This window comes from Aplidium turbinatum, chromosome 14, assembly GCF_918807975.1.
Source record: "Aplidium turbinatum chromosome 14, kaAplTurb1.1, whole genome shotgun sequence".
Classification (NCBI taxonomy): Eukaryota; Metazoa; Chordata; class Ascidiacea; order Aplousobranchia; family Polyclinidae; genus Aplidium; species Aplidium turbinatum.
Genome location: NC_137485.1, coordinates 21,874,826 through 21,888,795, shown reverse-complemented (window position 1 = coordinate 21,888,795; position 13,970 = coordinate 21,874,826). Strand labels below are relative to the sequence as shown.

The 13,970-nt window shown below is 38.1% G+C and overlaps 1 protein-coding gene across 3 annotated transcripts in view; it reads right to left on the bottom strand.

Annotated features, from left to right (window-relative positions):
* Nucleotides 1-8,218: 8,218 nt before the first annotated feature.
* LOC145783189 (MSL complex subunit 3-like) overlaps nucleotides 8,219-13,970 on the bottom strand; it is a 56,678-nt gene continuing 50,926 nt past the window's right edge. For all 3 annotated transcript variants that reach the window (XM_082594987.1, XM_082594989.1, XM_082594988.1), the window contains 5 exons: nucleotides 11,336-11,480; nucleotides 9,973-10,075; nucleotides 9,756-9,858; nucleotides 9,604-9,688; nucleotides 8,219-9,230 (listed from right to left, as the gene is read on the bottom strand). In XM_082594987.1, coding sequence (XP_082451113.1) covers nucleotides 9,161-9,230; nucleotides 9,604-9,688; nucleotides 9,756-9,858; nucleotides 9,973-10,075; nucleotides 11,336-11,480 — 506 coding nt within the window. In that variant the 3' untranslated portion in view covers nucleotides 8,219-9,160. The remainder of the gene's footprint in view (nucleotides 9,231-9,603; nucleotides 9,689-9,755; nucleotides 9,859-9,972; nucleotides 10,076-11,335; nucleotides 11,481-13,970) is intronic.

Genomic DNA, 13,970 nt, shown 5'->3' with positions numbered 1-13,970 from the left:
AGATGTTTGAATGTTTGGTATTGGCAAAACTCGCTCTTTTAATGCAATTTTGTTTAAAATTAGGCAATTTTTGTTTTAGACTGAAAGCATCATTCTCAATATCGTGACGTCACACGCGTGCCAAAGGGGGGCGTTGTAACCCCCAAAACCCCCCCTTGGCTATGCCACTGGGTTAAGCAGATTCTTACAATGCAGTCTCAAAACATAGCCTAACTTAATACCTGCTCTTTATTTATAGCTATTGTTACCCTAAACTTGTTTGAAATACTTTCGTTTCGTGTGACACTGATTAAAATAGCGCTAAAAATTAGCGCTGACGCCGTCAATTTCTTTAATAGCTTACGCAGTACTTTACGCCATGAAGTTTTTAGGCAATTCGCGCTGACGCCGTCAATTTATTTCATTGACGCGTACAACACTGGTCAGCAGTCAGTACATAGTACCAACAGCATAGTAAGGTGTAAGCAACTGATTCTGTAAACCATCTAAAAACTTCATAGACCTGCTGATTATAGGGTAATAGTAATAATAATAGAAAGAACCAATTTTATCAGAAACAGTTATATTTTAATCTTAAGGTATAGCCTATTCTCCAAGTATTAAAAATGGGTACTGCTTGATCGTTAAATGGCATTTACAAAAAAATATTTTAATTAAGTTGTTAGCGTTTAGTAAGGCATACTGATGATGAATTAAAGTGATAATGGTTTCTGGTTTTTCTGCTACTACAGTAGCCTAATTGTTTATTAAACAGATTATGCAAACGAACCGGTCATTATGCTCTGACAGTGTTAAACTATTTTTAGTTATGCTTGATCGTTAAATCGCATTTCAAAAAAATATTTTAATTAAGTTGTTAGCGTTTATTTAGCCTTAATAGAAGTAAACAAAAAATTTGGCCTTGTTTTGGCCTTATTTTATAATGAATTTGGCCTTACTATAGGTTGAGTATCTGGTAACCCTGAACAACATCATGCTGAGCATCACGCAGACCGTTCAGAAGAACGTGGCGGCATTGCACAACATGTCTGCAATAGAACAACGACCAAACGACTTTGACACAAACCTCTCAACAGGTAGAAGACATTCATACGTGTGAGTCTGAAGAAGACAATTATGCATCAGGTGTAACATCACTTTTGTGAATATAAAAGTTGTGTGAGCGAAATCAAAACTTTCCTGTCTGGAAATTTGGTTGTCTGTTGGATTACAGAAACAACATCTAAATTCTCCCTTTGTCTGTAGCGTCCAGAAAAAACAAGTCTATTAACTATCTTAGATTCTGACAGTTTTCAGACTCAAAAGGAGTCTATGCCTCTTTTAGTCATATAGTGGCGCCCATATTTCTGAAATTGTGTTATTTTTATCTCTCAACGCATCAAAAATAGCCTGTGTTGTCGGATTCTTTCCAGTTGATTAATTATTGTGAAATTACATCTGTGTATACATTGGCATAGCACAGTTTGACGTTGATTCTATGCTAAATGGGTCCGCTTGTCTCTAAACGTATTTCTTTATGTCAATTTCTTAAAGATTTGTTGTATTGTGAAATACTCAGCATTAACGTCAACGAACGGCCTTTTTATGCAACTGTAATGTTTTTACATTCAGCATCAGGAATAGCCTTTTTCCTAGTTCATGGCTTTAAATAGAAGAACTTCGCGTTATTTCTCAAATTCAGCAATAGCTCAGCTACGCGAACATTCCTTTGCGTCAATTTCACACGTATTAATGGATAGAATTGTTTAGCAGTTTAGAAATAGATTACTGTATTTGTTAACTGAGCTATTGAAATGAACTCTTGACCGTAATTTAAGAAAGGTTATATTAGACTTTCTGGAGTATTTGTTAACTATAATTCTATTCTATTTAGTCGTGATATAATGCTTAGGCGTATCACCTTTGTTTGTTTATCTTTATCCTGCATTGCGAGAAAGCGGACTTGAGCGCTATGCATCGGTGTACGCCTTTCGACATACGCTTGACCCACGCTGCAGCCGACTGCAATGTCTGTTTCCGGTTGTCTACTCTATTTATGATTGAAATTTGGTACTACCCATTACTCGAAATCGATCACTGGGTAGAGGCAATTATCGTAAAGTTTCTTGCCTAGAGAAACAACAGCAAGTGCGGGTGGCTGGAGTCGAACATGCAGGCTCTCGACTGCGAGCCCAACGCGCTAACCACTCGGCCACTGCTGCCGAGTACTTGTAAATGCATTCTGGAAAAGGGGTTGTCAACAACCGGTAAATATGATTTTCATTTTATTCATAGCTTGTCTCATTTGTTAACCAGCCGTACATCTCTTATGAAATTTAACATACCAAACGTATTGTTACCGCCGCTGCTCGCCTACTTAATTTTAGTGGATAGTCTGGTAGACCAGTCGTCAACCTGTACCTAATTATTCCTGACTTGACACCCACGCTGTCTTAAATACCACACTCAGTTAAATCACCATAAGGAGATGGGTAACACAGTATAATTGTGGCTCAAGCCTATGATGTAAACACTTAAAGGAATAACAATGACCAACTTAATTCGAGTGATGAGGTTGATGAAAGGATTACCAATTATTGAAACAACCACTGTCTAGTAATTAAGAGACAGCAAAAATACGTCCTAACTCTAGCGATGTCAGTATCTAAAAGACAGTTCCAAAGCGACCGCGAGATGACGTCACGAGATTAATTGATCGACAATCGATAAAGAATTTAACAGTTGCAAGAACGCTCAGATATGAAGGGGATCCGTAACATACCGCCCCCTAAAAGGGCATGACCTTTTACAAAACAACGGATCCTTCAAACGATATGAAACGCACAAGACGATACTACACATTCAAGCACGAGTGTCAAGAGCTGTAACAAGATTGCTACCTAGTCAAGCACGACTGTTAAGAGCGGTAACAAGATAGCTACCTAGTAGATGTAAAGATGTTACACTACGACTATAACAAGTATATGGACAAAACTACTCGGTGCAATCAAGGCACACGGTTCCTAAATTAGAAATGGCAAGGACATAATTAGAGAAAGGTATTATGCAAGAGGCGAGGCACCGTGGGGAGTTTCCTAACCTAACGTACGAAAGTAACTAACAACGAATAATCACAAGCATGCAGGTAGTTATTGTAACCTAACCGAAAACAGCAGTGTAACTAAGGTTGAACGCATTGATCTATTACATAATTACAACACACAATGAGGATAATAAAGGCAACACAAAATTATGACAAGATTATCCAGTACGCCCTATATAGCGCCAAAGTTAGATCATTGGTTACAGACACTAAAAACAAAAATGATATCAAATTCAAAGAGCAGTCAAGAAATAAAATTAACAGACTAAACCTAAAGGTAGCAGTCGTGTGTCACTATTAGCAGTGCTACCAAAACTAGTAATTGGCACTGCAAACCAAGACAGGTTAAGCCCACCTAGTGAAACATAGCTATGCCTAACTTAATACATATAACAACAAAATTGTCGATCAGCGAAGCCGCAGCAGAAACAGTTCATGTCACAGAGGGCTGAGTGCCCAAATGTCCTTCTAGCAAACAGATTTTCCTCACGTCTCTAATCAATACATTGTCCGCAGTTTGGACGCGCACCCGACGTACCAGGCCATCTGAATCAGCGTAGCATTCTCTCACTATAGCCTTGGGCCAACAGCCGCGTTTGACATTATCGTCCGCTATTAACACCAGGTCACCAATCTCCAGGTTTGGAGAGGTCCCATACCACTTGTTTCTAGGCTGGAGCATTGGCAAATAATCGGTCAGCCAGCGACTCCAAAATTTGTCCGCAACAGCTTGGGTTTTGCGCCAGGATCGTCGATACAGATCTCTCTTCGTCGACACTTCACTCGGAAAGACCGTTTCCAGCGTCCCGGTAAGCAACATACTTGGTGTTAAAGCCATAAAGTCTTTTGGATCTGTTGAAACGTCAGTAATGGGCCGATCATTCAAGATTCGCTCTATTTCGCTGATCAAAGTTGACAGCTCGAAATCATCTAAGCTGGTTTCCCCTACCATGAGGCGCATGTGCTTTCTAACCGATCTGATTAAACGTTCCCAGACACCACCTGAGTGTGAACAGGCTGGGGGATTATATTTCCACTCGATCTCGCTTTGAGTCATTGCATGTTGGAATATTGTGGTAACTGTTTATTATTATTATACGTTTTCGTAAAGTCACGGTTATTTTCCCCAGAGAAAAACCGCGACCTGACGAGGACAAATTGAGTGCTTCGAAAACAATTGCGCGTTTTTCCAACATAGAACAATCATCCCAGTTTGTTGGTGGTATGCGAGCAGACAAGTTCAAGTGGAATCACTTCAGTGTAGATCGGGTGTTTTAACATCAGACAACCCGCACCGCTATACGATCTTACATCAGGTTCGAACCACACAAGCGAGAGTACTGCTCCAATATATAGAAACATTTTTGAAGCATTGATGACTCCATTCGAAGATGCTTAGCTTTCCTTGCGGTTTCTTTTGCGCTTTTTCCTTCAATACATAACCAAACAATGAAAGGTTTGGATCGAAACATTTTGGACGGTGGGCTACTAAACGTTTTCAGTAGGTAGCCTACACAACGTTTTAATTCCAAAAAAAGAATATAACTTAGCTAAAATTTCATGTCTCAAACGTAAGCTTTAGGTGCATACAAACCAAGATATTCTATCAGCACGTGTTTCCACGTCATAATTTTGATATAAACTGGCAAAATGGGCTTTGTAATGGAAAAGCGTCACGTGGGGGAGGGGGGTTGACAAAAACGTTACCGTACGTTGGCGTCACATGGAGGAGGGGGGGGGTCAAAAATTTGGAAAAACAGCGTTACGTAATATTTGAACGCTCCCCTGTAGTGTATCACAGCAGGGGATAACTTTTCTAGCAACCTTTCGATTTTCATCACAACTTTGCTATTCCACCGCTGACTTTGTTATTTATTATGCTCAATTAAAGTCAATGGAGATTCTAAATAGTTGTATATCTTTTCGCAATTTGCATCCGGCCGGCAGCTGTTAATCTCGCAGCAATCCAGCCCTCAGAGAAAAAAGTTTGGTGACCCCTGCTTTAATGTATTAAGTTAAATGCCGTGTGGTTGCTTGGTTTTATCTGTATGGTTTAAGAAAGTGACCTCTTTACCAAAATTCAAGATAATTCGATAGTGAACATTACAGTAAGGGAACGTTCAAATATTACGTAACGCTGTTTTTCCAAATTTTCGATTTTTTGACCCCCCCCTCCCCCATGTAACGCCAATGTAACGCTTTTTTCAATCTCCCCCTCCCCCATGTAGGGGAAAGTGCCATAACTTGGACCACCTAAGGAAAAAGTTCCACAACTAGCACAAAAACTCACAAAATTTGAAAAACTTACTAAAATTGTATTCACAGTAACATCACACAGACTTAACACAAAAATGAAACAGAAACACCAAAAGGTTAATTATTTGCAATTAAAAAATTTGCTTGAGTGGTCCATATTAGGCGCCCTGCTTCCTAATTCGGACCACCCTGATTCCTAATATGGACTACCTAAATCATTACACAGAAATAAGCTTGCATTGCAATGTGCATTAAGCACACAAGGAAAAACTTATATTACACAACCAAATGAGTAAGAAAAACATGCAAGCAGTTCACTAATGACTAAACAATTGCGTTTTATCCCAGACAGCAAAACTAGTCCCTTTTACATTGACTCAACGTCTGCCGACGTTGAATCAATGTAAAGACAAACAGTTTTGCTGGCTGGGATGAAGTTGTTTGCATGCCAAATTACATAATTGGAATTGGCTATTTTTACACACTTGTTGCAATGGTTACAATCAGGTGTTGCCAGAGTTAGGATTAAAGTTAATAAGGGTTAAGGTAAGGGTTAGAGTTAGGAATAAGGATAGGGTTTTGATATTTGCCCAGAACTAAAAAAAATTTCCAAAATACAAGTTTTTGTTTTCAACAGCTTTAAACTTTTCTCAAATTAGGGAAGAATTCCTTATCTGGCAACACTATTGAAGCTATATTTACCGCATATAGTGTAAATATAGCCACAGCATACATAATTAGCTGGATAGCGACAAGTAGCGGATAAGTGCCGACAAAGAGTTGTCTTGGGAACATTAAAAGTTTTTGAGGCTTTTAAGAATCTCATTTCTTCTTGCCAATTCCATATTTGACTGTTCCCATTTTCCGTGTTTTCTTTTGTTTGTTGAAGTAGACATGGTACAATCAATATGTGAAATTTTAAGATTAGTAGACTGTGAAAAAGTATGCATTATAATCATGAAAGTAATCTACTACCATCACACAATGAAGCAAATATTGTGGGCATAAAGTATTTGCAATAGCGGAAGTTATTTTTACGAACTACCAACAACCGGTACCGGTAGTTATATTTTTATTGTAAATGAGCCTCCACCTCAACAAGATAAGTTCAGTACTGAACTGAATTGAACAGTAGGCTAAACATTTTTTTTGTCTTTAAATTCCAATTACTTGAAGTAAAATTGCCCGTTTTCCTTGAACTATGAAATACCAAGTTTTATTGCTACAGTAGCCTAATTCGGACCACTGGTCCACATTAGGAAACGACAGGTGGTCCAAATTAAGAAAAGTGAGTGTTTCTCAAATATTGAATTTTTTCATTTAAACTTCAAAAAATTTCCAAAAACGTTTTTACAGCCAAAAAGAGCACTTAATGCACATAAACTTTCAAGCAAACCTTTTACTCTAGACACTATGCTGAAGTAACTGCACGGAAAAACGCTTCAACTGAAAATAACATCAAACCCCCTTAAAACCTTTCAACACATTTTCTTCTCGAAAAGAGGAATCTTGAGAAAAACAAATTACGTCATACAGACAATAAAATGTGCTTAATTCCAGCTGTGGAGTTATTTTCACAAATTCTTTTTTAATTTTGGAGGAAACAAGGGTGGTCCATATTATGCGCTAGTCCAGGTTATGGCACTTTCCCCTAACGCTTTTTCACTACAAATTTAGCACAAAAAACTACCATTCCGTACTCGAAAGCGTTACGTAACGTTTTGCTTGAACCCCCTCCCCCCCGATGTGACGCTAACGTAACGCTTTGCATAAACCCCCTCCCCCCTCGAAGGCGTTACGTAATATTTGAACGTTTCCTAACTTACCAAGATTTTCAAAATTGATCAAGAACTCAAAGAAAAGTTATAGCTCTAATATGAAGAATCCAAGCCGGCGGTTGCCGCAAACCAGGACAAAATAATTTTGTTTTCACAGAAGACAAGGGGTAGGCTTTTCGATTAATTATTTTTGTAATACTGTACTGAAAATGTTTTTATTTGTATTATTTATTGACTTGAACTCTTATTGGTTGCACTGAAGTTTAAACGCCCTTGCAATAAGAGTTTATTGATTTCAAAAGTTTTCTTTTTCTGTTATTTATAAACACCAGAATAGAAGTCAAGTTTATATTTGAATAAAACAACAGGACTTCACTTGAGGATCACAGCAGCATATGACTTCTTTTATTTCTATCTTGTTTCAACGTAATTTACCGATGCTTGACATTTGTCAGATTAAGAACAGGGAAGCAGCTGACTCGATGACTGATCTACCGGTAGTCTTTCACTTCTTCCTTCCTGTCTGTTGTGGTACCTAGATTGCTATGGTGCTATTTTATTCGTATTGTGTATAATTGTACCGTACTATTCTCGCAACAGATGAAATAAAACTTTTCTCTCTCGTTGTCATCATTATCATCCAAATTCGGTTTTGTCCCCACTTGTAGAGGTGGCCGATTCTTTTCTTGCAGCGATTGCCTTCACTCCTACTCTCCATATTGTTCTATCCATCCCATCTTCTTCTCCCAGTGTGACTTTGTCTCATTCTTCACCTGTTCCTTCCATGTTCTTTTTGGACGTCCTCGTTTCTTCTTCCCATCTACCTTCAAAGTGGAAGAAAACTTCCTTAGTACATACCCAATTGTCCATGCCATCTTACTCCGTTTGCCCCGCCACATTGTTCAATAGTCTCCCTCATCTTAAGCATATCCATCAGTTCGTTAGTCTTTTTCTTCCTCCTGGTTTTTACCCCACACATTGCCCTTTCCATTCCCTTCAAAATTGCAAGTTCACTTTCTCTCAGCATCCATGTTTCGCTGCCGTACAACATTGCAGACCGCACACAACTACGATAGACTTTTTCTTTAGTTTTAACAGAGCTTTGCATAGCCTACTTCGAAAGCACACCTCACCAGCAACTCCTATCGCTAATTTGGTGCAAACCTGGGGAGTCACTACTTTTCAATTAGTTTTATCCGGTAACTAGTTCAGCTGACCTAGCGCAAGTTTGGGAGGTCACCTACTTTAGGTCGTCTGTCAGACACCAACCGTCAATTTTTTTTTGTCATATACATTGTTGTGAAGCTTTGCACTGACAGATTAATAACTGGGTTTACTCCGGTAACTATTTCAGCTGACCAAAAGCAAATTTGAAGGGCTCTAAAACTTGTCAGTCAGGGCACCCAACCACCGAAAATGTCTGCAACATACCAGACAATCACCTTGAAGTAATTTACTTTACAACAACCGAAAGCTATTTCAATTGATAACTTTTTCAGCTAACGGTGGTGTGAACGCCGCGGGCTCCCAGTTCAGTAACACCAAAATACAATCATTTCCAAATATATAAATGATTATTAGCCTACAAGTTGATGAAAGTATTCCACTGAGAAACTGTTAGAAAGCGATTACTGGCAGTAAGCTACAATGCTACAGTGATAGCTGTGTATGGAACACCGCATGAGGATCATAAAGTGTGCAACATTGCATTGCAATGTTTTACACAAAGAAAAACATACTTGAAAGTTACCAAGGGTATAACAAATATAAAAAATTTCAATGATAAACGTCTTTCAGGCACAAGATAGGGAAGCAAACCGGGAAGCAGTCAAACCCCGGGATTCCGATAAACCCCGTTGGGCAATGGCAACGCAATTCAATAAACAAACAATGTAATTTTAACGTCTGCTTGCATTGTTCAATGTTCATTATACATTACTCAATGTTCAAATAGCAAGTCAAATTGAACCTACTGGGGAGCTATAGTCATGGATCATGAGTGGTTGGATAAGACAACCAGTTGACTGGCAGCGCTTTAATCACATCATTGCGTCGCAGCAGCGACGTAACTAGAGCTGACCGCAAAAATTTCACTCTCGTACTCAGCTAAAAACCTGAAAAAAAAAATAAATGTTATCATCGATTGCTTGGTGAAGTTGTTCTTAACCAGGGAAAAATTATATGATTTCAGAAGAGATTTAACAGTGAAGTTGATATATTCAATATAACGTTTTTTCTTTTCAAGCCATTATCTTTATCAATTGATTAATTAATTATCTTTGGTACATGGTGAATTCAAAAAAGCTTTTAAAATCGGTAAGGTAGTGCCAATCTATAAAGAGGGAGACCCAAGCAATTGCAGTAACTATAGACCAGTTGCTTCAAAGTGGCTTCAAGTGGAGTCACCAAAACGAAAATGAAAGACAAGAAAGTATGAAACATCTCCGATATGATTTAACTATAACAGTTCAGGCAATCCAAACTCACTTGAGAAGTATTCGTAAGTGTTTCTGAAGTATCTTCAGCTTATAATCTGGCAGGTCCATCGTGGAGAAAATATGCGGAAGTTTCACTGCAAGCATAAATCCACAAAAGTATAACGAAGTAAAACAACCAACACAATCTGACTTGGAACTCACCAATTAAACGTAGCAAGTGTTGAATTCCGTAGATCAATGAAGGTGGTACACCGACACCATCAGGAGGCTGATAATTAGCTGGAAATAAGGCAAACCTCCACGTCTGTGGAAACATTATGCTATCAGCATGTTGTAATAAACTGTTGCACATGCAGCACTGCAGACACAAGATCATACATAAAACCAAGAAGTGTTAATTTTCCATAAAGACTTTCACCTCTCCCAGCATCACAGCTTTCTTGATGTCCTCCCCAGCACTACTTATGTAAGCCTCCCGGCACATTTGTTTAAAGTGGATTGACGAAGAACTGCAACTATGTCTGCAATTATGTAAAAATATTAAAATCATTGAAGACGTCATCTACGCGTGATGTTGGAGCTTCATTGCCGTTCGAGCGAGCAACTTCACCAACTGGATCACCAAATATGTGCAGCGGAGGTAATTCACAACTTGACTTTTCTTCTTCATTTGAGCTAGGTGTTACGCTGAATTAAATATTATGTCTATGATTGCATGTACTGCAGATGATAAAATGGGCATGGTTCACAAATGTGGAAGTTAGTCTGTGGAAAAAAAACTTTTCGGCATAGAAAATCTTAACTTATTTTCTGCTTTGATTTGTAGACCACCTTACAAAGACAAGCATCTCGTACATCGCCATATACACAGGGTCTTCAATAATTAACGTTACAACTTCGAACAACTGTATTGAACAAATGGTAGACAATTTTTTGAGTAATAAACATATAACATTGTCAAATAAATAAAATAAAACGTTCCAGGTCGAGGTTTGGTTTCGACCCGGGTTTCGACAGTCAATGTTTTAATGTTTGTTGAACGTTTAATTCCTTATCTACTTGCAGTAGTGAATCTAAAAAAAATTGGGGATGGCACTAAAATTTTGACGAAGTAAAATTTGTAAGACAAAATGGGCAATGTAATAGTCGGAGTCTGGAAAACAAAATAATGTGGTAAGAGAACCTGGGGAGCTTGCCTTCTAAAAAATTGTAATAAATTGAACCTTGTTTTGGTAGTTTTTTTTTGTGCAAACTGAGGCCCAATAATGCTTTAAATATTTTTCATCCTCGATCACAAAAGGATTTCAATGGCTTCTTTGTTGAAGGTTTTTGAGCTATCTGGCATATGTGAAAATTCGTGTAGCTGTTGTACTGGTATTGGCAAAGCAGCAGTATTATGGCACAGGGAACATATAAAACATGTTTTTAATATGACTTTCTGAAATAGACTCCAAGGAACTGATACAACAAACGACAAAAAAACACAACAGTTATCATTTTTTCAGAAACAAAGAAGTTTTTTTCAGAAACAATAAAATAAGAAACAAACAAAAACTAGACCAGATTCTGAAACAACGCCCTTAAATTAGCTGAAATCAATTGTCAAATTCAATTCAACCGAAATTGTGTTAACCAGTGCAATATTTGATAATCCCCTTCTCTAGTCATCCTTCCCCTTGAGCCTTGATTAATCGAAAAACTTTGCTGTAAGGTGCAAAAATATTTTTTATTAAAATCAAACAAAATCTTGAATACAATCAAAAGACACCAAGAAATACCACCTGTCACTTGCTTTGCATAAGACCGATAGAGGTGCATTTTTGCACAGGCTACTCTTTCTTCCATGGTAATGATTGAGAGGAGGTCGGAGAAATATCTCAGTGTTCATACCACCGTGATGATTATTTGCATGGCAATAACGATTCTCTGTAATGAAGGTCACATAGCGATAATGATTCTGTGATGTTTAAGAGCATCTAAGAGTGACGTAAGTTCGCAATAAAATTGACAAACAATTTTAGTATCTACAAAACAACAATCGAGTTTTGATCACGAGTCTTTATCTAGCGCGCATCTAGAAAATGTGAATACTGTGTCCCTTAGCTTCCATTCAAGCAGGAAAACGTTCGATTTTTACGTTGCTTCAACGATTAGTGACATTGAATCAGCGTAACAAAGGTGAATTATTCACTTAGAATCGATGGGAGTACCGGTACTTCTACACTAGTGGTTCCCAAACTGTGGTACGCGTACCACTAGTGGTACGCGAAGGTCTTTCAAATGATACGCGAGAAACTCACTTGAGTTGACACATGGACGTCCACGGTTGATAGCAGTTAAAATAATAGCCTACAATTTGCACAAACTTTCAGATTACCCAATGTGCATTATTGTGTCACAATTAATTTTATTCGTAGGAGATTCAACCGTTTATGACGCAACATCTAGATCAGTGGTTCCAAAACTTCTTTCGTTGCGGCGTTTTTGAAAAATTTTGTTGACTTGCGACGCACTCAGCGATAAAATTTTAGTCACTTTTATTCATTTGTGTCTCTAGCCTTTATTTTGACGCGCGACGAAATGAATTTAGAATTGCGCTATGTGATTGTTAAACCATAAGCATTTGCTACGGTTTCGCAATGATGAGTTCTCATGCACATGTCAAGGGATAACAATATCTGTAAGCGCTGTATTATGCAACTGAGTTTAGATACGAAACGGAATCATTGTGTGACGCCCTTGAAAAATTAAAATTACGCACCAAGAGCGTGACGACGCGCAGTTTGAGAACCTCTGACTAGGTTGTTTAACAGAAAAGCCAAAACTGTTCAGTTTTCAATGTTGCTACTGATAGTAGCAGTAGTAGTGCATCTTATTTATTGCTCTTCTACTAATCCGACAGCTCAACAGCATACTGTAATTATATTTAGTGTAATATTAAAATATTTTGGTCTTGAAGCGCTGTGCTCAAATTAGTTAAACTTTCTTGCCTTTTATTGTATATTTTTGAGATTTTCTGGTTGTAGCTTAGGTGGTACGCGAGCACTGTATGAAACTGCTAAATGGTACGCGAATAGAAAAAGTTTGGGAACCACTGTTCTACACTAATCACGCGCAACTTAGTTCAAGTCTTACGTCACAATGTCTGGCTTTGATATCCGAGTAATATTGATAAGGCAAGGTTGGGTACAAAATTAGATTATGCGTGTAGGTTATTATGTTTTGTAACTCCCATGTCATCAGCAACCTCCGACCAGTATATTGTTGGAAATCGTGGCAGAACACCAGTTTAAGGTTTAGGCTTGCAGCTTTTGATTTTAATTTTATGTAATCATCTATTTAAAATAGAATTTTTATGCTTGTTAATAATATCGAAGTTTGCTTTATTTGTTCGTTTTACGTATTTTTCAAATTTTCTTTTTTACATGTGCTAGCTGAAGATGCTATTACTGTAGCGAAATCGATTCTTAAATAAATTACACTAAGAGGTTAGATTGTTGTGCAAATGCCAGCATTTGATGAATGCAAAATAGCAGTGAGAAAGAAAAGGCTCAGGGAAAATTCACTTTCGCTCACATGACATGCAAAAACAAACCTTAAGAAAAAAGCCTAGTGAAACTTTGCACAGTAGAAAACAGTAGCGTTTGTGTAGAAGTTTTCCGACTCGTGCCCACTGCCCAGAGCATTGTGACGCAAGAAGCCACACGACCTCGTTCAGCGGAAGTTAATCAGTTATGCGGCTTAAGCAGCTACAGGGCGCTTTGACTCTTCAAGCTAGGGGTTGTAGATCATAGGGATGCGAAACTACATCCGCTTTTGTCTTATCCGCAACACTAGAAGGGTTACGATTTTTTCTAATTTACAAAATATTGTACTTTTTATGGGTTATATAAAAAGATTAAAGTTGGTTTTAAAATAATTTATGGTTTTTAGTTAAAAGCAAGCCAGCAGCAAAGCGTAAAAAAATGCCAAATTAGCAATTGACCCTTCTAATGTTGGCAGAACAACGGAGTTGCGCGTCCCGTAATGTACCGTCCCTATCTTCAAGCGCACGTCGTTGGTCTGATGAAAAATTTTCAGAGTGACTTCGCAATTTTAAAAAGCCTTCTAAATCGTAGTTAGTTCCAAATGGCGAAGAATTATCAAGATAAAGTGATCAAGCGTGACGATCGATGCTAAAACTGGTGTGTCTGCCGTGAGACTTAATTTGTCCGCCGAGATAGCTGCTCAGACCGGACCCGTTTCTCCGCCGTCAACAAAAACGAATTTCGAGGCCTGTACTGGCTTTCCACTTAATATAATACTCCACGACAAAATATTAGTCTGCAGGTTATGGATAAAAAGCCAAACTAATAAACATAAACCAACTCAAGCTGTTCTGTTTCACTTATATTGTGATAATGGACTGATAAATTT